Source organism: Ammospiza nelsoni, chromosome 8 (genome assembly GCF_027579445.1).
Source record: "Ammospiza nelsoni isolate bAmmNel1 chromosome 8, bAmmNel1.pri, whole genome shotgun sequence".
In the NCBI taxonomy this organism is placed as follows: Eukaryota; Metazoa; Chordata; class Aves; order Passeriformes; family Passerellidae; genus Ammospiza; species Ammospiza nelsoni.
Window position 1 is genome coordinate 2,426,307 of NC_080640.1, and position 25,857 is coordinate 2,452,163.

General features: G+C 42.9%; 1 protein-coding gene across 2 annotated transcripts in view; it reads right to left on the reverse strand.

The window, feature by feature from the left end:
* Positions 1-25,857, reverse strand: part of DOCK1 (dedicator of cytokinesis 1) — a 278,470-nt gene that overhangs the window by 26,399 nt on the left and 226,214 nt on the right. For both annotated transcript variants that reach the window (XM_059476562.1, XM_059476560.1), the window contains exons 39-47: positions 18,313-18,402; positions 15,801-15,905; positions 13,434-13,575; positions 13,144-13,222; positions 12,737-12,821; positions 11,885-11,971; positions 8,443-8,619; positions 6,540-6,623; positions 2,349-2,486 (exon numbers count right to left, since the gene is read on the reverse strand). In XM_059476562.1, the coding sequence (XP_059332545.1) occupies positions 2,349-2,486; positions 6,540-6,623; positions 8,443-8,619; positions 11,885-11,971; positions 12,737-12,821; positions 13,144-13,222; positions 13,434-13,575; positions 15,801-15,905; positions 18,313-18,402 (987 nt within the window). The remainder of the gene's footprint in view (positions 1-2,348; positions 2,487-6,539; positions 6,624-8,442; positions 8,620-11,884; positions 11,972-12,736; positions 12,822-13,143; positions 13,223-13,433; positions 13,576-15,800; positions 15,906-18,312; positions 18,403-25,857) is intronic.

Below are 25,857 nucleotides of genomic sequence, written 5' to 3' on the forward strand. Positions count from 1 at the left end.
TGGACTTCATTAAAAAAACCCAAAAACCCAAAGTAAAAATCCACAAAGAGAAACTTTATGTCAAAAATATCAAGAGAGCCAATTTACAGAGTGACACCAGGTTAAGAAGAAAATATATTAAAGTTTTGGTTTTGTTTCAGACAATTTCAGAGTTGTGAATATTTCTCCAAGCTTTGTTAGTCATTAATAACTGATATATGCATAAAATAATTGAACTCTTGCAGTCAACAAATAAGAATCTCATGCTGTTTAATTACAGGTATATTTTCCACCCTGTCAACTACTGGTAAATTGGCCTTGTACAAGGAAGACAGAAGAGATAAAACTGCATCAATCCTGAAAATTCTTACTGGTGGGTAGAGTGAAATTAGAGAGATAACACCACTTTCCAGTCATCTCCTTGATGATGTAAATGGATATTACCGAAGTGACTGACATGCAGGTATCATTAATGTTAATTACTTCTGTTCTCTCTGGGAATAAATTACTGTTTGAACTTTTCCCTGAATATATAAATTCATAAGATGGGATTTGAAGGACCACAAACAGAACATCAGTTAAAGGATAGCACAAAGGCTGGAATGTTCCCTGTAAGATCTGTGTCCCCATTAAAAAAAATGTCATTGCTACAGACATTATCCCAGGATTATTTAGGGTGGAAAAGTCTGAGATGGAATCCAAGCTGTGCCCAGTGCTCACCTTGTCCTCAGCTCAGAGCACAAGTCCAAATCCACTGATTGCTTGGACACCCACAGGGATGGGCACTGCAAATCTCTCTGGGCAGTTCCTGAGCCCCCTTTCCATGAGGAAATTGTCCCCAAAATCCACCCTGAGCTGCCCTGGCCCAGCCTGAGGCCGTTCCCTCTGCTCCTGTCCCTGTTCCCCCCGGCTGTGCCCTCCTGGCAGGAGCTGTGCAGAGCCACGAGGGCCCCTGAGCCTCCTTTGCTCCAGGCAAAATAGGATCTCATAATAGCACCCAATCCATGTATTTTTGACTGACTTATCAATTCTATCCTGAATTAAAAAGCTGCTTGTTTTGTTTGTTCTGACCTTCACACTCAACACTGAAAAGCGGAACAAACCTCTACTGGAAACACCATGAAATTCTTGGCTTTCCCTTAAGGATGAAGCAGCAACTGGAAATAAGTTGCTGGAATGAGAAAAGCGTGAATTTCAGTCCTTCTAAATCCATGAAGTAGGAGGTGTGTCTTTCTTGCCTGCCTACATTCAGTGAAGGTACAACCACATGCTACCATAAAGCAGCACAGCTCTCCCTTCCCTAAAGGAATTCCACCTACGGAAAGGTGACATTCAGCTCTGGAAGAATCCTGCTAAGTGCCCATTTTTAAACTCACTTTTGAAACCCAAATCCTTCAGAATTGAAGGATTATCTTGACTTTCAAAGAACAGACTCAGGCAGTTTAGGAATTGCTCCCATGCTCGGAAATGAAAGCACTAAGGCTCCCTCAACATCTCTCATCTGCTCAGCATTCCATAATTTGATGGTGACTGGGAACAAGCAGGAACTCTTCTGCGCGAGGGCGCGCGCGGCCCTAAGTCCGGCTGGCGAAAGGGGAGAAGCGGCCGACACCCCTGCGCATCAGAAGCCAGCCCCCCTCGGCATCCTGGCCTCGGGCTGGGCTGGATTGCGGACTTGGGTTCACGCAGGACGAGACGAGTGAGGAGGCGACCACTTGCTGGGGTAAAACGTCGGTTTATTGAAGAGCCCACAGGCAGCAAAAAGGGCAACCAACAGGTGGAAAAACCCACAGCAAATGGCCCCGAACACGGGAGGAGACAGAGTTTTTACAGGGAAGGGGTGGAGAAAGGAGGGGAAGCCCAGCTAACCAATAGGGGAACATGTGGGGCTGTACATAAGAAAACTGACGCAAGAACTTATCCAATAAGCACAGAACAAAGGAGGGGCCCCGGGACGCCAGCCAACCACAACCCCAGAGAGAAGAATGTTCTCGAAAGCAGGGAGGAGTGGGGGGTGATTGACTGGGCCCAGGGGGGAGGAAAACTTTACTTATATGGTGGGATAAGGGAGGAGCAGTTATGTAACTTGGAAGATTGACAACTAACGGGGGCAGGGGTAACCATAGTAACTCAACTGTCAGGGCAATAGTGGCGGGAAAACTGGGAAGAGAGGAACCATTTATGGAGAACAAAGGGAGAACATACATAAAATGAGGGAGCAAACTGAGAAACTTAAAAACACACTACAACACTCTTCATCTACACTGCTCTGTTAAATCAATGGAATCATCACACAGGAATAGAGAGCTGCTGTAATTCAAGGGAATTCCTGACACTGGGGAAAGGAGAAATGGAGAAAGGGAACTCACGATGGCGCGGACGCCGTACTGCTTCTCCACCTTGTCCTTCAGCTGCCTGAAACACGCCTCCATCCTCTCATGGAACGGCCTCAGGGCCTCTGTCACCTTCTCCCCGTGGATCCGGATGCCTTCAGCCAGGAATGGGATCTGGAAAGCAGAATTTGGCTGCTCCACCCTGCCCAGCCCCTCCTGAGCCCAGGGACAGGGCGAGGCTCCCACCGCAGGGAAAGAGCTCGTGCAGTGATAATAATATTAGCAATAAGAGCAATAGTAATAGTAATTATAACAACCATAACAATAATAATAACAACAATAATAATAAAAATGACAAAAATTATTATTATGATCACAGTGACCATCATCATTCCTTGCATATGATGCATGACAGGATCTAAACCCAGGATTTCCCTTTTTTTTCTGTTAAACAAAGTCCCTTACATTTAATTCAGCCCTAATTCTGCCCAGAAATCCCATGCTGGATTCATCCCACAGCACAAACCCGCCTGTGATATTCCATTCTCAAGCCCCCACAGATTCTGTACTTTAAAACACCAAACTGATGAATGATGGGTCTCACAACAGGTTATTAATATCAAATCCTTTCCCAGTTCCATGAGGATAAAACCCTGAAGACAAAAATAGTTTATGTTTTCTTTAATAAATGCTCTTTCTAAAGCTGCAAATGAGCTCCATCCTTGGACAGATATATATTGCAGAGCAATATTTATTAATAAAACATACACTTTTAGATGCTATATAGTTCTCCTTAGCAAAAGTATTTTATTTTCTCTGGGAAGAAAACAGAAGAGGGAAAAATTAAATTAATTCTCTTTTGTAACTGAAAATAATCATTTATCTTCAAGGCTTCTGTCACAAAATATCCATGCCAGCACAGGATTATATAATTAGTTCCTAGTGTGGAGGTGTAGCTGACCTTTGGAAATGTTTTAAGAGAGACATTTTCATTCCCACAGCTACCCAGACACACCATTAGAGTTTTCTACCTCCAGCTCAGGAAAAATATTTCCTCTTCCAGGTCCGTTTCAGCCCACACAGTGCTCTGATTCTAACTCAGATATTCTCTGCAGCAATCAAGCTAAGAGGCTTCTTCTTAATAATTCATAATTAAATCATAATACTGATTAAAAACAGATTTTTCTAATAAGACTGAGCAGCAATCAGAAGGAGCAGCTTTATTAATAAGGAGAATAATAAATACACAGATGAATTACAGATGAACAAACTCGAGAAATTTTATCAAGATGATTTGGCACTATGTAAATGGACAGAGGTGCTTCTCCTAAAAGACTACAAAGAGAAGAATAATGACTTTTTTTTAAAATGTAGTGGCTTCTATGTATAAGCATATGGATTTGCACTTGACAAAAATTAAGCATGAAACCAGAAAGTTTTCCCTGCTCTCAATAAGTCAATGAATTTCTAAATTTAAATAATTACCAGGCCACACTGTGACCGTCCTGTTTTGGAGGGATAAGTGGTCACTTGGCTCATTTATTTTAAAGAACTGTTGACATCGGAAATGGATTTTTTTTTACACTGGAATTATTGAATTGAAGCATGTGAGACCATTTTATGGGTAGAAAATGCACTGAAGAATCTGTCCTGGGGATCAGCCACCTCCAGGTCAGAAAATCAAGAACAGGAAGCAAATGACATTATTTGTAGGGAAAAAATGTGGGGGCAGGGAGAAGGAGAAGAACAAGAACAAGGAGAACAGCAACAACAAGAACATCAACAAGAAGAAGAAGAAGAAGATGAAGAAGAAGAAGAAGAAGAACAAGAACAAGGCCAAGGAGGAGGGGAAGAAAAAGTAAGAGAAGAAGGAAGGAGAAGGAGGAGAAGGAGGAGAAGGAGGAGAAGGAGGAGAAGGAGGAGAAGGAGGAGAAGGAGGAGAAGGAGGAGAAGTTTGTTAATCTTTTACAGAAGCTGAAATTCATGATTGTCCCATGGCTTTGCCACAGAAGAATGTGAGGCTGCTGAGTCAGGATATTTGGCCTCCTTGTCCTCCACTTAACCCTTTAACATTTATTAAGTTCAGGTAGAACCTTCCAACTGTGTTACCATTTCTGCTTCACCTTCTTCCAAACTCCTCCTGTGTCTCCTTTCCAGACACAGGGAAATGTGCTGATGATGCCTGACATGGAATTTGACACCTGTCAGAGGCAGAATTTTGCCACATTCAGCATATTCCCAATTAATTTGGCCTTGAAGAAAGGGCATTTTCTTATTTCATAACTCTGTTCTTGGCTGATTTTAAAATTTTATAAAGTTCCACTGCAACTTGAAATTATTCCCTGATTTGTTTCCCCTTTTTGATTTTTTTTTTTTTTTAATCTTGATCTGCTTGGCTGAAAAGACTGAAAAAATGACATTGATTTGAATTATTAAACTAATCTTTGAAAATAATCTTTCAGAGCAAGGGGATCATAAAATATGAGCGTAAGACCTGAGTTTGGTATGCAGCAGTTCTTTCATCTCTGTAGAAGGAGCACAAGGTTTTGATTTGCTGTGGTATTTTTCTGTTTCGCTGTGCTGTAAATACTTTAGCTAAATTCAGAGTGACTAATGTCATCAATCATTCATTTCTCTGCCTTAATTTCAATCAATCATTTCATTATCTTCATGTTAAAATGAAAGACCAGCTTGAAATGGTGCAGTTGCATGGGAACATTTTTTGCCTAAGTTGGAAAAGCACCAAGAAGGACAAAAATGGACATTGCTTTGCTAATGGAATTTATCTGAATTAATAAGAGAGAGAAACAAAATGTACACTTGAAGTTCACAGGAATTATATGAATTATGAATTCCAAGGCACAGTGGAGAAAGAGGTAAGGAGATGAAAAAAACTGAATTTAACTGGTCAGCTGGTAATACAATTGTCAGGCTCCTATTTCATATACCCAATTGATTTATGCAGCAGGGAGAAAATTCCATGAGATTACAGAACTCCAAGCCCCACGTTATTGAAAAATGAAATCTCCTTTTTGCTTTCCATCCCTGTCAGCCCAGGATGAATGCAGGCCCCTCAAAGGCTTCCATACACATCCCTCTCCCAATATATGGGAGCTGACTCCCACCTGGCTGGAAACTGAAGTAATTTGAGAGGAATTTTAAATTTTAGGATCCCTTAAATGTGTATGAAACATCCAAGGCAATTTAAAAACACTGAAAGGGCTTTTAGTGACTCTTAATTTTCAGATATAAAAATAAATGTTGATCCCTTTTCTCTATTCTCTTGGTTCCTGTTGTTCTTGAAGTACAAAACTGATGGGAAATCATGTGTTTAAAAGCTCTGAATAATTACAATACAATGTGATCAGCTGCTGTACCTATTTTCAAATTGTAATATTATTTTATACACAAGTGTCACCAGAGTGAGCCTTGCTGAGGGAAAGTGTGTTTGGAATTCATTTGAAGTTTCACTCTCAGAGGCAAAGACAGACCTGACACCAAGTCAGTCTGCTGGGACCGAATTATTTTCCTCTATAGAACTTAAAGCTTATAAAATCTAATCTTTTCTAAAAGCTCACAAGAAAGTAAATTTAAAAATGCCTTTTTTTTTTGTCAGACCAAAAGAGTTTTTTACTCACGGATAGTTTTAAGGCCTTCAGAGAATATTCTATTTTTGAATTCTGTAGCTTTGGCTCTACTACCTCTAAGACTGAAATCTACCAAAATGTAAATTATTCCCTTTATTATAAAGACAGAACTGAATATGAAAAGACAATGATTCACTCTCTTTTTCTGTGGGAAAAAAAACTATTTCCAATCAACCCCTGCTATTTTTTAAGTTATCATAAAATTATACTGAGACCACAGAAAAATGTCCAATATGTGACTATGGAACAAAACTGAAATTGTCTCTTGTTTGTCCTGAAAAAAATATTTTCTCATCTGATACAGATGGGAGATGGTCACTTACTGTGTTTACCAAAAAAAAAAAAAAAAAGAAGAAAAAAGAAAATATCTTGATCATATTTGTTCTCTGCAAGTTAGTTTATCAAAATGAGCAATTATGTCAGATTTGAAAAGATGAACTTTAACTCAAGCTCCAAAACAGATTTAAATGGCAAAGAAATGTATCCAAGGTGAGGATAATGTCTGAATTTCCTCCAAAGTGACACCAAGCTGTCTTTCCACAGCAGCTGCCTCTGCCAAACCTGACTTCAAGTTTTTTACCTGCCAAGCAATCAGATCCTTCAGCTTCTCAATCTTGTCATGATCCTCTGGATGCTCGTGCATGTATTTTTCAGTAAAAAAAGCCTAATTGAGAGAGAGAGAGGAATGAGCCATTATTCAGAAAATGAAACATCCACTACCAGAGGAATGAGCTACAACAAAGATAAATTGATCAGCTTAAAAATTCTGTGAAGTAACAGCTACAAACACAAAGTGAAAATTGTGGAATCACAGAATCACAGTGATTTGGGTCGGAAAGGACTTTAAATCCCACCCAGTGCCATCCCCTGGGACACCTCCCACTGTCCCAGGTGCTCCAGCCCCAGTGTCCAGCCTGGCCTTGGGCACTGCCAGGGATGCAGGGGCAGCCACAGCTGCTCTGGGAATTCCATCCCAGCCAGGAATTCCCAGTTCCCAATCTCCCATCCAGCCCTGCCCTCTGGCACTGGGAGCCATTCCCTGTGTGCTGTCCCTCCATCCCTGTCCCCAGTCCCTCTCCAGCTCTCCTGGAGCCCCTTTAGGCTTTGGGAGGCCACACTGAGGTCACCCCAGAGCTTCTCCTCTCCAGGTGAGCAATCCCAGCTCTCCCAGCCCTTCCTCCCAGTAGGGCAGGGAATCCTGGGGGAATCCGGGGAATCCTGGTGGGATTCAGGGACTCCTGGTGGAATCCAGGGGATTCCTGGTGGAATTCAGGGAATCCTGGTGGAATCCAGGGAATCCTGGTGGGATTCAGGGACTCCTGGTGGAATCCAGGGGATCCTGGTGGAATCCAGGGAATCCTGGTGGAATCCAGGGGATCCTGGTGGAATTCAGGGGAACCTGGTGGAATCCAGGGGATTCTTGGTGGAATTCAGGGACTCCTGGTGGAATCCAGGGAATCCTGGTGGAATTCAGGGAATCCTGGCGGAATTCTGGAGATCCTGGTGGAATCCAGGGGATTCCTGATAAAATTCAGGGGAACATGGTGGAAATCAGGGAATCCTGGTGGAATCCAGGGGATTCTTGGTGGAATTCAGGGAATCCTGATGGAATTCAGGGAATCCTGGTGGAATCCAGGGGATTCCTGATGGAATTCAGGGAATCCTGGTGGAAATCATGGGGATCCTGGTGGAATTCAGGGGATCCTGGTGGAATCCAGGGGATCCTGGTGGAATTCAGGGAATCCTGGTGGAATCCAGGGGATCCTGGTGGAATTCAGGGACTCCTGGTGGAATCCAGGGGATTCCTGGTGGAATTCAGGGAATCCTGGCGGAATTCTGGAGATCCTGGTGGAATCCAGGGGATTCCTGATAAAATTCAGGGGAACATGGTGGAAATCAGGGAATCTTGGTGGAATCCAGGGGATTCCTGGTGGAATTCAGGGAATCCTGGTGGAATCCAGGGGATCCTGGTGGGATTCAGGGACTCCTGGTGGGATTCAGGGATTCCTGGTGGAATCCAGGGAATCCTGGTGGAATCCAGGGGATCCTGGTGGGATTCAGGGACTCCTGGTGGAATCCAGGGAATCCTGGTGGAATCAAGGGAATCCTGGCGGAATTCTGGAGATCCTGGTGGAATCCAGGGGATTCCTGATAAAATTCAGGGGAACATGGTGGAATTCAGGGAATCCTGGTGGAATCCAGGGGATTCTTGGTGGAATTCAGGGAATCCTGGTGGAATCCAGGGAATTCCTGATGGAATTCAGGGAATCCTGGTGGAATTGAGGGGAAGCTGGTGGAATCCAGGGAATCCTGGTGGAATCCAGGGGATTCTTGGTGGAATTCAGGGAATCCTGGTGGAATCCAGGGGATTCCTGGTGGAAATCAGGGAATCCTGGTGGAATTGAGGGGAACCTGCTGGAATCCAGGGGATTCCTGGTGGAATCCAGGGAATCCTGGTGGAATCCAGGGAACCCTGGCGTTACCTTCTCGTAGTTGGCGAAGCCCCCCATGACAGCAGGGTCCACGATGCCATTGAGCAGCATGGACAGGGGGTTGATGGGCAGGTTGGGGTCGTTCAGGTGCTGCTGCACCATGTTATTGATCTTGTCATTGGTCAGCTGCATGGTTTCTATGGCGTTTTCCAGCGGGCTGATCTCCACCTGAAACCCAAACAAAAGGAGATTTCAAACCAGGGCAGAGTTTTTAACCTGCCCAGCAAAACCCCCTGGGCAGAAACATTCAAGAACTTTCAGAACTGAGGTTATTGGGAGATTTTTGACCAATAATGACCAGAAAGGGTGACTGAGGTATTTGGTATCTCTGTGCTGCAGTAACTGATATGATGATGGCTATCAGGGGAGGAAGTTAACTGCATTTTGCTGCTGCAGGAGGGATTACATCCCAGCACAGCATCCAGAAAGGCTCTGGCAGCAATCACGTGAGGTTTTTTGGAGGATTAAGGAGAACATCAGAGATTAAGGGTTGGTGAGTTTTAGCAGCACAAAGAAGATCCAGCTTAACGTAACAGTAAGAAAGAAATGATAACTTTAACGTGGATTTCCTGATGGAAAATGTAATCCTAAGCCGCTCAAAAATCAGGAAGATATTTTTGCAGTGATTACTTTGGTGTGTTTCCAAGGACATCGAGTTGAATATTTTGATGAGATGACATCTAAACTATCTGCTGTGCTTTTTCCCAAGAGGTCACATTTTCTTCATCTGACCATTGAGAACTGAAGGGAGAAATTTTCTTTCTACCTGGACTTTATTGAAGAGTCACCTCAGATGCCTTCATGAGGTGAATTAGCTCTTATGCTGTCTAAAACTTGCTTTATTTTAATGGACTGAACTCCAGGTACTTTTTATGCCCAGCTACTGTGTCTTTCAAAAAGTTCATGTTGAAAAAAACAGAATTAAAATATTTTAAATATTAGTGAATGGGCTGAAAATCAGTAACTTGCAGTGACCCTGAGTGTACAGTCCCCACTGGAAGCCACAGCCTGCTTGTATTAAAAAAATTATGTGGAAGGGAGAGGAAAGGAAGGTTAATTGAGGCCTGTGAGGAAAATGCAAGTGTATATTTGATTACAGCCTCATTTACATAAATGCTACATAAACAAAGCAGCACTTCTACCTGGCTATCAGTTGCTTACCCTGTTTCTGAGAACCACTTATAATCAAATCTCTTTAGCTGTTACTCTTACACCTGCCAGCTGATTACATCAAGGATGTTTTAATTAGCATGTTGAGCAGCCTGCCTGCTGAATGGTTCTGGAGGCAGGGAAGGAGCCTGGTGGCTCTGCTGGAATGGGAGCAGGCCAGGCTCGGACAGAGCCCAGCCTGCCAGGGGGAATCTGGACTGGGGAGTGAAGCCACATCCAGCATCCGATTGGGCAAAACTGCTGGGAACATCACAGGCTAAATTTAGCATTCTGTCACTTGTATTAATGGCCTTATAACTGTGCAATAATGTGTTGATGAACCATTGCTTTTAAAGCTCTTGAGCATCTCCAGAAATTAGCACTCATTGAGCTGACAGCTTTTTGACTTTTCTGTAGCAGCAATCATGGCTTTCTTTCTCATTCTCCTTTCTTTTACTACTCTTGTAACACTCCCTCTAATTTTTTAAAAGCAGATGGAGAATTGCAGTTGCCATCTCACTGCTACAAACTGGGCTTTGGAACCTGGTGAAAGCTATTTATGATAAGTGTAAATTCTGAGCCTTGCTCCCAGGGCCACTCTGGGCACTCCTCACTCTATCCAGGAAAAACAGGAATTACATTCTCCTGAGACATTTGTACAGAATTCCAAGATAAAAACAAAAAGAGTTTAGCATTTCTGCTTTTTAAATTCAAGTGTGATTCAAAATCTGATTTCTAATTCTCTGGCTGCTCCCTCTCCCCTACAACTTCTTGTGCCCAGCTAAAGCAAATCAGATACAGAATAAGGAATACTGGCCCCAAATTCCTTGCAGATAATGAACAGATTGCAAAGGTTTAGATAAAAGTACTCAGAAAGAATTGGAAAAGCCAGCAGATTTAAAGCAACTCTGCATGTTCCTATGGGTTATGTAACATAATACACTGCATTTATGAAATTACTCCATTCTCTCAGCACTGATTTGATGTGATCTCACCTCTCCCTTTAACGATATTCCAGTTCCATCAATAAAATACGAAACATGCAGAGCTGCTGGAGTACCCTGGTGCTTAGCAAGGGATCAATAATATCTGTATCCATAATCACAATTTAGCATTACAGGGATGTAAACCCTGTGATCCTCCTTGCAGCATTTTAGCTGACAGAGATCTTGAGGAAAGTCAATACCCATTTTGTGGGAACTGTGCCAGAGGAGGTCAGAAGTTATCTGTAGCAGTTATTAAGTTCCATTCTGCTGTCATTTCTCAGCTCTGCAACTCACACAATCCTTGCTCCCAAAGGGCTGAGGGGTTTGTGCCCATTTGGGTGCCAGGCAGAGCAGGAGGGATGCACACCAAGTGCCTGTCAGGCTCTGCTCTCTGCTCATCAGGACTGGCATCAGATCTGCCAGATCAAACAGCACTTCTTGCCATCACGAAGATAAATACAATCTTCTCCATCAGGGTTATATTGAAACTACGAAATTCATTAAAAATTCAATGTGTTTTATTCAGCTGCCTGTTACTGTCACACATCACATTCATATTCTGTTACTATAGATACCATAGTAATTTTCTGCATTACTTCTGTTCATCCAAATACAACTGTCCAACATAACCTCAATGGAGCAATGAAAAAGGTTTTAATTAATCATATGCAAATTGTTCTTTTCCTTTAAAAATAAGCCTCACAAGAGAGATTTCAAAAACGCAGTAACAATGTTTTTATTGCTACTTAAAAATTACAGCTGCATAAGAATAATTTAATCTTAAAGGCGTTTAATGGATATGTCTTATCTAAACAGTCTAAACGGTTGAACAGAGAAATGAGTAATTTGGAGTTACTCTGTGAGGTTGCTGAGGGTATATTTAGCTAAATATGGAGAAGAAACAAAAACAACCTTTAACCACGAGTGGCAGCCATACAATGCCTTTGATTATTGGGGTATTTTGAATTAATGACAATCAAAATATGCAGCTCATCTTTGATAAAGTTCAGGCTAGATTGTCTGGGATGGAGCATGGTTTCCCTGCACCACCTCAGGTTTCTCTTCATTCTAGGCACCTGCTGAGAGACACAAATGCTTTCTGAAAAGGCTGAAGGCCTTGGAGAGCTGGCTGCATTGCCTGAGTCACCCTCAGCAGGTTCCCTCAGGATGTGCCAGGTCCAACCCCATGGATTCCTTGTTCACAGATCTAAGCACAGCCACTGAGACACACAAATGCTCCCTGGCTGTATAAAACCCCCATTTTCTACACAATCTCAACACAGCCAAGCTCATCTTACCATGAAAACTGATTTGACCTCAAACCACCTGAGGATCCCCGGTAATTTGTAGGCTGTCACGTAGATGGTTCTCTCAATCCACATGTTCTGCAAAGGGGACACAAGTGTCACGTTATCCATGGACAGCTGGGACAAAGCAAAGCCCTAAAACATCAGCAGCAGGACAAGGACCAAGGTATGGCAGATGTCACAGAGCCAGGGGGAAATTCCAAATGGAGAATGGAGCAGCATGATTTAAATCTGGTATGTGACTTAGCAGGGAACAACTGCTTCCTTTCTGAAGGAGAACACCAAGGAAAGATCCCCTGGTTGTACTGGATGTTTTTGGGTTGGAAAGGACCTTAAAATCCATCCAGTTCCAGGAGCAGGGACACCTTCCAATATCCCAGGCTGTTCCAAGCCCCATCCAACCTGGCCTTGGGCACTTCCAGGGATCTGCACAGCTGCTCTGGGCACCCTTGCCAGGACCTCCTCACAGCACTCATTTATTGACCATTAGATGAAACAAATTATTAAAAAAAAAAAGCCAGGAAAAGCAAAAGGTATTAGTGACAAAAGATTTTCAGATGCCTGACTGGAATCTTCACAGCAAGACGAGTTTCAGGTGTAACTATTTAAAATCACTTCTCAGAAGAGCTATTTTTACAAAATACAGCTTTGCCCATTTTTTTTCCTATTGGTATAAACGAGAACATGATAAATTGGCTTAATTAACTTTCTATGAAAAATAATCCCTTTAAATCTAGAATTTATTTCTCAACAAGCAAAAGATAATGAATGGCTCAGATGCTCAAAATAGAGGGGGATAAACAAGCAAACCAAAAGTGGTTTATTTTCTTCATAATTTCTTACTGCAAATTCGTTGTCTGGGTTTTTCTCTCCTTTTCGAACAGGACGTGAATACTCAAAGCGTTGGACTTCATTCACCCTGTAGAAACTGAAAAGAGGGAAAAGAATCATGGAATCACTGAATGGATTGGGTTGGAAATGACCTCAGAGATCATGCAGTTCCAAGCCCCAATGCACCATGAAAATCAAATGCTGTCAGTTTAGGAATGGATTCTAAATTCTAATATTAGAGAAAGTTAATGAACAAATATGGGATCACTATTTTCCAGTGGGTTGGACTGTGTGCCAATAGTAAAAATCACCATTAAATGCTCTCACAATGCCCATGCCCCTTGACTGTGCACAGATTCCTATTACAACAATGTGCTATAAAGGGGACAGAGAAACAACAAAACTCAACCCAAACTCACCTCACTATTTGCTCTGACACCGGCCTGTGAAATTTTGAGGGTAAATCCAGTTTGGGCTTTACAGTGAAGCACTGAATATCTGAATTTCAGGGGTTAAGAAGTGAAAAGGGAATTTCAGTTACATAGAGCAATCAGCTCAACAGAAACACACACAAAAAAGGACAAAACAACAAAATTGGTGCATTACACCCATCAGGGCGGAAGTACAACTTGTTGGCCATAAATCCTTGACTTGAGCTGCTGGATGCACTGGATGCACTGGGTGTAGTGGGTGTACAGCCCAAGGATACACTGGCCAGAGGAGGTTTTGATGTCATCACCAGGGGGTGACGTTGTCTTCATCTTCTCCGCGTTGGGGAACTGCGTCAGCAGCCGCGCCTCAAAGTCCTCGCGGCGCTCGTACTCCTTGCCCCGGTAAATGAACACTTTGTTCTGCAAACACATGATGGCTCAGGTTTAACTTTTCTGTGTTTCCCATTCTGTGCTGCTTTAGTGTGTGGGGCTGGGCTCACATCAGGGATGCTGAGCTCTGTGCACAGAGCAGGGACACAAAACAATTCCTGCTCCAGCTGGGCACCAAGGACAAATGACCCAAATCTCAGCCCAGGAGCACAAACCCCGTGGGCTGCAGAGAGAAAAACAAGCAGGGTGGGACTGCAGGGCTAAAGCTGGAATGGGACAATGAACTGCAAGGTGCAAATGGAGCAGAGCTGATCCCAGGGACAGAGCCCGTGCCCGGCCGTGCATTTTGGGGCCATTTTGGTTCATCTTGGGTGCAGCCCTGGCTGGGCTCTGGTGCTGCCCAAGGTGGATCCATGGAGGAGATGCTGTGAATAAATCCCTGCTTTATTCTGGAGCTCTGCCCAGCCTCTGTTCTAGGGCAGGTTGCACAAGGCATCACAGGGGCACCCCCAGAGCTAAAACCAGTGCTCCCAGTACAGAACTGGGACCTCAGAAGTGCTAACCAACGCTGTTAGCACTTCTCAGTATGAGAGGAATTTCTCACTCCTCACACTATGTCATAATCAATACTTTATCAATATCTTTTTCTCATCTCTAATTCCATCCTGGGATCATTAAGCCCATGTTTCCTTCAGGTATTTTTTAAAGCCACAGTAAAATCACCTCAAAACATGATTTCAAGAATCTGTAGCATTGGTGGCCATTGAAAACATATTGAGAGAAATTATTACCAAATCCAAGATGTCTCCTCCACCTTCCACAGCTAATGATGGAATGGATGTCAATAAATAAACCAGATTAGGCTTTTTATACATAAACATTTATTCAAAGGCACTCAGGTGAGCAAAAAAGATTAGCAGAGATAAACAGAAACATAATGCAGATTTAAGGAGGAATATGCAGAAAAAGACTCACATTAATGGATTGGATTTTTGCCATCATAAACTTTAAACTTTTTATAACTTTAAAATTAAGTTTATTGTATTTGTAAGCATTGGTTTCTTCTTTGCCAGTAACAAAAATGAAGAGATATTTTATACAGTCCACTTACATGCTGAGTTCATTAAATTCTAAAGGAAAATGTAAAAGACAACTTGCATATTTTTAACTGATCAAACATATTAAAGCAAGTTTGGGTAAAATTTGCATCTGAATATGCTTAACCTCATTACTCATCTGAAAATGAATACTTGGTGAAGAAATTATGCAGCACTTATTAAAAAAGGGTGTTTTGACTGGGGGTAGGAACCTGGAGTTGTTCACATTTGCCCAGTTGGGTTCAGTTCTGCAATGCTGCCTTTTGAAAAGCTCAGTAGGGGAAAGAAAGGTAATAATAGACGGCTCTGTATAACTGTAATTTATGTATATACATTTGTAATTCACAGGGAATGCTGGAATAAAGGGAGAAGTGAGGATTTTCTCCAGCAGCAGGGCACTCAACAGCCTGGCTTTCAGAGGGCAAATTGGGAAGGAATTAATTCCTGTGAGGGTGGTGAGCCCTGGCACAGGGTGCCCAGGGAAGTTAACAAAATAATAATGGGTTATTTCTGTGTCAGCAACTGCCAAGTGCCAGAGAATCATAATACAGATGCAATTCAGACAGGTTATAGCCCCACTTTTCTTTAACCACTAATTCAACCCATAAAAATCCTAATATTAGTGAAAAAAACCCTTAAAATGTCACTAAAGCTATGATCCTGGCATCAACCGAGTGACACATGTCTTAAATTGGCACATGACACACACAAATCAATGATAAAAATTGCCATTAAAGGTGTCACACACACCTTTGATAGTCAACTTCATTTTAGTGACAACGCTGGAAAGGACACTCACCAGAAAACATGGTCATACAAAAGGTTTCTCTACCATGCTCATATATATATATTATATATATAAATATATATCAACCTGCCAGGCAAAAATGTCACCATTTCAGATGGTTATGACCCCGAGTGATGGACTGGGTCATTTATCTTCATTTCTAGTGATACCCTGAAGAAATAGCAAGTACTGAATATGTTTGAGGAGAAAGTTTTTCTACTAAAATTCAACTATTCCATCATAGAAACCAGAAAGGAAAAAACAGTGTTTGTTTTGTACACCTAAAAAAACCTGTCAATGTGAGGCAGTTTTCTCCAAGCCAAGGGAAATTTCTAGAGCAAGGAAAGTCTCTGGAAACAGGTGACACTTACCCTTATGAATGTTGGGAATCCCTGGCCATAGTATCCAACAGCAAAATAATCTGGTTTTGGTCGTATCACCTTCACAATGTTTTCATAGAACTGGGCTTGTTTTCTCTACAAAATAAACAGGAGGGATTTGAATGACCTGAGTTTTTAGGAGATCCCTTACACTTAAGATCTTGTATGCATCTCTAAATTAAAGATGTTTCATTCCCCTGTTTTTCCTCACCTTTATATCAGATTCATGGCAATATTTGGAAATACCAGACTCTGTAGCCATGATTTTTCTACTCACCATAGTGAATCTGACTGTTCCCTAAGGAATATCTCAATTTTGATGAATTTCACCTTATCATGGTGAACGTCACTGCTCCATATACAATATCTCAATTTTGATGGACTTCATCATTGTGAACCTCATTGTTCCATATCCAATATCTCAATTTTGAGGGCCCTCATCTTCATGAATGCTCTATATCCAACATCTCAATTTTGATGAACTTCATCACTATGAACCTTACTGTTCCATATCCAATATCTCAATTTTGATGGACCTCATCTTGGTGAACCTCACTGATTCCCATCCACTATTTCAATGGCAGTGAAGGTCTGGAATTTGCAAGGCAATCTAAAATTCCAGTTGTGACACTTCCATTGCCAAAACACCGGAAGGATGAAGCCACTCACAGTTCATCCCAATGGTGCTGACTTGTCAGTTTTGGGCCCTTACACCTCATTACATTTTTCTACTACTTCTCTTCCATATTTACAACCATGAATTTGCATATGGAAAGCAGGCAGTTGAGAATTGCAGGAAAATGTAAATGTTGGAATAAACACACGCGTGTCAGACGCCATCTGCTTTCGACGCCGACTTCTTCTTTATCTCTAATGATGAAATAATAGCAAATGAGCAGCTTTAGAAGATCTGTTCATTAACTTATTTTTAGTCTATTATTTCTGCAAAGAGAATGACTTTTGATATGGGGGGAGGTTTAGTGCTGCTCCCACACGACAGATAACTGTAAATGGCACCAAGACTACAAAGACCCAGATCTGCTGAATATTTCTCAGCTCGTCTGGAGCAAAACTATTTTGTTATTTGTGAATTGTCTTAGAGGCTAATATTTAATATTGCTGGAAGAAAAGAGACAAGAGGGAGAATAGAAAGAACAAAAAACTTCTAAATTTTATTGTGGGAGAAAACAAAGAGCTGCTCAGCAGCAGCAATAAGAAAAGCTGATGGGGTATGTGAGACCTGACTCATATGGGAGAGTGAATTTTGATCTCTGTCTTGTGAGGGAAATGCACACCAGGACTAATTCTGTGACATCTCACCTCCTGGCTGATAAGCAGATAAACTTAATTGTCTGATGTGAGGACTGGAAATTCTGGGTCTTCTTTCTTAGAAGAGGGAGAAACTCCATGGAAATATCCAAGGTCAGGTTGGACAGGGCTTGGAGCAACCTGGGGCAGTGGAAGGTGTGCCTGCCCATGGCAAAGTGGGTGGAACTGGATGAGCTTTAAGGTCCTCCCAACCCAAATCATTCAATCCCTCTGTGATCATTTGGTACAATGAATAAAGTGCAAATCCCAACTTCTTCAAAATGGATCCAGTAGGATAATTAAAGAGTGGCTGCCTCTGTGACAAACCCATTCACGTTCCCATGTACAAGCGAAAAGGAGATGGAAAATTAAACTGAGGGACTTGGGAGAGTAGCCACCCCTGGTGAATAATCACCTCTGACAACCATTTCTAGCTCAGGAACAATCCTACCCAATTCCTTTTATGCTGAAATGAAGAATATTCTGTGCCCACCCCACCAGGAGCAGTGAGCTGGGGCTGTGTGGAGCTGAGTTCAACACCACAGGAATGCCCAGCTCAGACACACTGGGATAGAGAAAACAGATAAATAATTCAAAGAAATTGAGGAAAATGTACTCTGAGGGCAAAAGCAAAAGGCATCAAAAACTTTAGAGTCAAGAATTTTCAGAAACAAACTGGAATCACATCCCAACTCCTGTGGAAATGGCTGGGACCTGAGGAGGGACAGTGACAGCTGCCATTTATCTCTTTGGAAGAGAACAGGAGGGAAAAATTGGTGCAGGAATAATGAATGGGTAACGTCAGGGCAAAAATAACTGACTGGAGACATGAATGCTTGGGGATTATTCATACCTAAAAAAAGAAATGTGAATATAGAAAGACACTTGAGAGAGAATGGGGATTTTTTTCCATGTCCCCATTTATATTTAAATTCAAAATTTCCTTTTATACCCCAAATAAATCAGCTTAACATTACTGAAATGCTTTTCTTTCAGCTAAAAAAAAATAAATTCAATGTTTTTCAGACAATCCACTGGTAGCCAGTTAATTGACATTGGTCCAACAAAACCATGATGGGTATTTTTTTCTGAATTTTACTGTCATTGATATAGTATTTTTTATATAATTTTAAAAGCTTAGAAATTCAACTCTGAAATAAATTATTGCAGTGTCTATGTCATTAAAAAAACCTACCAGCAGTTCACTGAGTTGTTCATAATCAAACATTTCATTTTCATACTGTTCTGCAAGTTCTTTACCCAAGGCAATGGCCTCTTCCCACATCTGTTGGAAAAAAAAAATCACAAAACAACAAAAAGAAGCTGAATTACATACCTTGGTTAAACATCAACATTAGAATCAAATAAATCTGGATAAAGCAACCAAATGAATTGTGTCACATGCCTGAAAACACTGAGCATCTGACGTGCAAAGAGCTGTGCTGGGGTCATAAATGTCTCTATTCATGGAGTTGTTGAGGCTGGAAAAGCCCTCCAAGTTCACCGAGTCCAGCAATTCTTAGCACTGCCAAGGCCACCACTGTGCCGTGTCCCCAAGTGCCACATCCACATGGATTTTAAATCCTTCCAGGGATGGGGACTCCAGCACTGCCCTGGGCAGCTGTGCCAGGCCTGCACAAACCTTTCCATGAGGAAATTGTCCCCAAAATCCACCCTGAGCTGCCCTGGCCCAGCCTGAGGCCGTTCCCTCTGCTCCTGTCCCTGTTCCCCCCGGCTGTGCCCTCCTGGCAGGAGCTGTGCAGAGCCACGAGGGCCCCTGAGCCTCCTTTGCTCCAGGTGAGCCCTGCCCAGCTCCTCAGGGATTCTCCATTCCCTTCCCAGCTCCTCAGGGATTCTGCAGCCCCTTCCCAGCTCCTCAGGGATTCTGCAGCCCCTGCCCAGCTCCTCAGGGATTCTGCAGCCCCTTCCCAGCTCCATTCCCTTCCCTGGACACACTCCAGCCCCCCAATGACTTTTTTATCATTGAGGGGCCCAAAACTTGACACGGGATTGGAGATACCTGAGCAGTGCCAGTACAGAGGGACAATCCCTGCCCTGGTCCTGCTCCACACCATTTTTGACACACCCCAGGTGCCATCAGCGCTCTTGGCCTGGTGGCACTCAAGGTGATCTGCTCCATGACCTTCCCTGGCACAGGATGCAAATTTACTGGATCCCAATCAAGTGAAATGATCAAAGAGCTTCAGAAATGAAATGATTCCTGCCAGCCCATCCAGTAATGTGTAAAGTTAATGTAAACTGTGTAAAAGCCCATCCACCAAGATACCCAGGACCTAAGGCTTTGGAGCAAGGCTGGTGATTGATTATATTTCATAATCACCTCTCTCTCCCTCTAATATCTGTAATCTGTATTAGACAGGACAGGCAATTTGCAGATATTGCTTTGAACAAATACTCATTATATTTCCATTGGTTCTTCTTCTTCTTGTTCCTCAACCATGAAATTCAGCAGCCGTCTCAAGTGACCCAAAGAAATTTAACAATATCCTTCAGCTCCTCAGAAGGCAACAATCTTAATGAGGAGCAGCAAGAATGGTTTTAAATGTGCATTTTTCATTTGTTTTTTCCACTCCAAAGATAAAGAACCACTCCAACCCAAAAATATGCTTAAATTAGCACACCAGGCTACCTAAGATCAAACTTGATGATCTACCTCTGCTGCTGAAATCTGGTTGGCATTGCTGACCTCACTTTATTATAAAAATGAGTTTCAGAATAAGTTAGAAATGCAGATTTTATCTTTAGCCTTCATCTTAAATTTAAATGCTCTGGCCATACCACCTCATTCTCCTCTCAGCATGAGGCCACACATGGTCCTGGTGGAATCCTGAGGGGATGGAGAAGGGCTGAGGGGAAGGGCTGAACACACAATTCCCCATTTCCCCCCCAAAATATCCACCTTTGGGGACAGGGAGTTTGGGATGAAGCACCACAACTTCCAAGGATGGTGGGAGGTGGATGCTGGGGACAGAAGAGGAAATGTGACCTGGTGAAACCTTCACAATAACTCATCCCTGTATCCATCCCATAAAAATCCCTCAATCTCATTCTCTTCAAAGCACTTGAAAGTGCAAATAAGAGATATTTTACACCCTGAACCACACAAATGAAATTCCACACTCAAAGCCCCAAAATCAGTGCCAGGTGAATTCTCTTTGTCTACTGATCTGCAAGGTGAAACTGCAATCCTTAGTATATGTGGAAAACTTGGAAAAAATAAGACTTTTAGAAAAATTCCTGGTTCTAGATGCTGATTTGAAAAATAAGAATATAACATTAAGGATGAATGGTCAGCAAGTCTTCACGTGGAACATGCCAATGTCACAAAAACCAAGTTGGGTCCCATTGGTTCACTGGCCATCCCTGCTCCTCTCTGGAAAAAAGGAGCCAATTTTCAAGGGGAGGGATGGACTGAAAGGTTATCCTGGCAAAATGAGTGGGAATGGCTGGAAAGCAGCAGGAGCAGGGAGGGAGCTGCTGATGGTGCAGGAGGTGAGGAAATGCAGAGGGAAATTCCTGAGAGAGATTCCTGCCCTCCAAGTAAAGACAAAATAAGGGCTGAAAACTGCACTGTGGGGCTGAGCAAGGTTAAAGGAGCTTCTGAGTCCTGCAAAAACCAGCTGGGATGATGTCTGGACAAAGTGGTGACCTAATTTAAGATAAAAAAGCCATGAACGCTCACAAGGAGCAGAATCTGGTTCTTCATTAACCTTGCTTTGCAGCTCCTCGTGATATTCGACCCCTCCTCTTGATTTTACTTATTTCTCCAACAAGGTTCAGAATGTTATTTATCTGGGGAAGAGGACTGGAATGAGCATGAGTTGCCTCATGTTTGTAAAGTGCCTTGAAGGTGAAAAACGCATCAGAAGGCCTAATTACAATCACGGTAATGAGGGATCACGTCTGCAGGAAATTACAAGGCAGCCTGAACGCTCTGCAACGCAATTTTTGCAAATGGAAGGATCTGAATGTTTTTATCCATATTATGGATCTAATCTAGCATGATGATACAGAACATGTTTTTATTTTTAAACAAAAATTACCATGAATTTAAGAGTAAAGGCACAGTTGCAGAAGAAGGGGGACATTTTCACACACCAAGATGAGTTCATTTTGATTCAGAAGGGCAATACAGCACCAATTTATAGGAGCTGAACTAATATTCAGGTGTTTGTTAAGTCAGCAAGTGAAAGCTTTCAAAATCACTTAACCTTCCCTCATTTTGAGTGCCATTTTCTTCTGAACTTCAGCCATCCATAACTTGTGCATATTTTAATTTCAAAGACAATTGTGTGACTATCACTTCCCTTGTCCTGCTTCCTCTTTCTGTGCTCCAGATTTAACCAGCCCCTCTCCAAAATGAGACTGGAAATAAACTGAAACCTAAATAATTTTTGATTTGCATCAACACTGTAGACAAACTCCTTTGGTTCTTCCCACTGACTCCTGGATGAGCACAGATGTGCTCCCAAACCAGGTCTGGGAATGCAAAAGGTTTAGATGGGATATTGGGAAGAAATCCTTCCCTGTGGGGGTGGAGAGGCCCTGGCACAGCTGTGGCTGCCCCTGGATCCCTGGAAGTGTCCCAGGCCAGGCTGCAGGAACCTGGGACAGCTGACAGATGTCCTTGTGACAGGGTAGAACCAGGTGACCTTTAAAGGTCCTTCCCAACCCAAACCATTCAGTGATTCTGAAAGCAGACACACTCTGCCTACACATCACTGCCTATAGGTACCACAGCACTGCCACTGATTAAATAACAACTTTAGCAGAATTAAATCTCCTTTGATTTTTTTTTCACCTTCCCACCTTTGTCTGTCAGCACCATAAACACACCAGAGCAGAGGCTGCACCTCCTCTAGCCTGAACAAAGCCTTTAGATATTACTGAATATTAATATTAATAATGGATTCTCTAAATGTTCCAGAGCCTGAAAAATGAATCCTCAAATTAAATGTGATCCAGATTTAGTTCATGTACAACAGACAATAATTACATAATCCTTGCACTCTTCCTAGCAAGGAAGTGGAGATGAACAGGAGAAAAGCAGACCATGGAATCACACCAGAATGATTTGGGTTAAAGATCATCCCCTTCCACCCCAGCCATGGCAGGGACACCTCCCACTGTCCCAGGTGCTCCAACCTGGCCTTGGGCACTGCCAGGGATCCAGGGGCAGCCACAGCTGCTCTGGGAATTCCATCCCAGCCCCTCCCCACCCTCCCAGGGAACAATTCCTAATTCCCAATATCCAATCCAAATCTACCCACTGACAGCTTAAAGCCATTCCCTGTGTCCTGTCCCTCCATCCCTTGTCCCCAGTCCCTCTCCAGCTCTCCTGGAGCCCCTTCAGGCCCTGCCAGGGGCTCTGAGCTCTCCCTGGAGCTGCTCCTCTCCAGGTTAAACAATCCCAGCCCTCCCAGCAGAGCAGCTTCAATTAGAACATTTGTTTCTGGCTTAAATTACTGGAATTCCTTTAAAGTTTCTGTAAAAGTCAGTTTACAAGTTCTCCTGCTGACAGGGTGTCACATTATCTTTAATGGAACACTTCCAGGAGTGTACTGAAAATCTACTGTACTGCAAATACACAGTAAAAAAGGGAGAAAAGGAAAAGATTCTCTCCATTTTTGACAGTCTAACTTTGTCCCTCTCCAGCCAAGACCTCTGCCTAAGAGAAAAAGCACCCACTTTTTGTTTCTACTGCCTCTTAAAAATCTCACTGTGCTCCAACATCTCTGTTTGGAATTCCCAGCTGTCCAGTTGTTCCTTCAGAGGAGCAATGAGAACTTGGATTATGGAACTCAATTTCTTGAATGGAGAGAGCCCTGAGCTCCAGAGGCCCAGGAGTCCACAGAATCTCTAAGGCTGGAAAAAACTTCTGAGATCATCAACCATCACCTTGCTGAACAATAAAACCTGTCCTCAGGTGTCAAATCCATAGAGTTTTTTAACAATTCCAGAGATGGGGACTGCACCACTGCCCTGGGCTGTCACCATATTTTCTGAAAAATCCCTTGCCTGGGATTTCTTCTCCTGGGAAGCTGAGAAGCCTCAGAGAAAAGGGAGAGGAATATTATCTCATTTGCTTCTCCCTGTTTTGCTGCTTTGGAATGTAGTTTGGAGATTGTTTATCCAACATGTGAATTGTTTTTACTTAATGACCAATCATGGTCAGGCTGTGTTGAGACTCTGGAGAGCCACGAGTTTTTAATTAGTATCTTGTTAAGCCTTCTGTCTGTATCCTTTCTCTATTCTTTAGCATAGTTTAGTATAGCATTCTTTAAAATAATACAATATTATAAAATAATAGATTAGCCTTTTAAGAACATGGAGTCAGATTCATCATTTCCTTCCTGCCACAGGGAACCCTGAAAATACCGAACTTGGCAGCCTGAAGAAACTTTCCCTAACATCCAACCTAAACTTCCCCTGATGCAACCTGAGGCTATTTCCTGAATTACCAGGCCTTTCCTTTGTGCAGCTGCAGCACAACACCTCCAACATCACAGAAAACCAACCTAAACCTGGAGATTTTCCCACCATTTTCAAAGAAACAGGGACTGTGTGTCGGTTTCTCGGCTGTTTGGGTGGCCTGGAAAGGCCCGGGGTGGCCTTGGACAGCCGACGCTTCAAAGGACGAGAAGAGACTTCTGATCTTTTCTCGGTCTCGGTGTTTATTAATTGTTTATCTAAAAGATTTTCTTTCGGCCCGACAGAGGTCTGCACAGCAGTCAGCCACGAGCACACTGAGAGCCCCCGGGGCGGTCACTTATCTTTATACTCGAAGTTACGTATACAATATTTATCATTTTTCCCCAATACCTTTTACCCTTATTAACCAGTGCACTTCTAGTAATAACCAATCCCAAAGTGCCACCATCACCACAGAAGATGGAGGCCAAGAAGAAGAAGAAGAAGAAGAACAGGACACGCCCCAATTCCTCCATCTTACTTCTTTAGACCCTCCTGTACAGAAATCCTGAACCCTGTGTCTTACACTCTAATTAACTTATCCCTTCACCATTCACCCAGTGAAATCCTCCCATCCTCATACAGGCGTCGTCTCCTGTGCAGGATCAAAGTGCAGCCACCAGACACTTCTGGCAACATTCCAGGACTCCCGAGCCCCCCAAGGGTGGTCTCGGCCTCTCTGCACCTCCGTCCTGAGGTGCTGAGATCCCACAACTGTGTGTCTCACAAGCCTCTGAAAAATTCAGCTGTTTGCTCCAGAGCCAATTTATTCAGGTGAGGACAGCCCGGCTGGGGCCCAGGATCCTGATAAATGAAATCTGTATTCTTGAAGGTCAATAACTCCCAATCTGCTGCCTCACAGATTTCCTGCCTTGGAAGCTTTCCCAGCTTTGCCCAGGACATGGCAAGTCTTCTGGAGAAATGAATTGTACAGGGAGCTCCTACACAGGATTTGTACGAGGTACAACTCATTAATGGGAGAAACAATTTATCTGGAGAGGGGACCATGGAGAGAGGCTGCTGATACTGGAAGGAAAATGCTTCTTTTATACTCAGGGGGTAAGAAAAATGTGCAGAGCCTAAATTTAGTTGTGTAGACATGAGCTGCAAATTGTTATGGGCAAGACTTTGCAGATGCAGGAGATCTGTTTTAGGGAAAACCCAGAGATTTAATTTATTTTTCAAGCTGGATTGCTTGTTGGCCAGAAAGAACTACAGCATCCAATTTAGTTTTTGAGGTTAATAGCAAAGGAGGATCTCAGGGTATTTCTGAGCTCCTGCAGAGTTAATGGTCAGGAGCAGTGAAATAGTCTGGGATAAGAATATTATGGTGCCATGTTCTGATGTGTCAGGGACTTTCTAAGCTGGTTAAATTTCAGGTACTGTTAATTAACCAGCACGAAGGCTTAATATTTGAAATAAAATGCTAAAACTCAGCATTTCTCTATTGTTAGCACTGCATTCAAGACATAGCCAGGTTGGAAACTCTTTAAACAAATAAATATATTCATTTGGAACAGGGTCAGCCTCTGTATTCTCCCTCTCCCAAGACTCTCTGTCCTTCCCAGCTCTCAGGACAGCTCTGGGGCTGAGCTGGCCACCAGCCTCACACAGATTTTTGGCAGACAGGTGAATTTCACCACTCACTTGTTAAGATGGAAGAAAAAGCCATTTGATGTCATCCCACGAGCCAGAAAAAAAGGCCTTTTAAGCCAAAGCACGGCATTTGCTGTATAATTTCAGGTATTTTCTGTTCTGTGGCTGCTGTAAGCAGTAAAAGCTTTTTTTTTTGGAGGAGGAGGGGAGAAAGGCGGAGCAGAAATAAATGAGCAGTGTGCATTTATTTAGCTTTTTCTCCTCAGGACCAACACTTTCAATTTATGAAGGAGCAGAGGAAAACCTGTCCTGATTTATGGGCAGCAGCATCACCAGCAAACCTGAGCCTGTGGCCATTCCCACATTTCAGCAGGCAGGAACAGGAATGCTGCTGCTTCCCTTGTGGCTCCACAACCAAACCTGCTTTAAAACAACACCTTATTTTTGCCAAGGAGCATTCCCTGGATTCAGGAGCTCATCAGCATTGATTTCCACCAGCTCCTTCCCACAGGAAAAATGTCACCCCTTCTCCCATCCCCTTTAGTCCCATCACTATTTCCCTTCTCACCTTGGGACATTCCAACCCAAGAATTTCCAGCAAAGTCCCTGCATTAAGGGCTTTGTTGGAAATCACAAAGCTTCAGGAAAACAC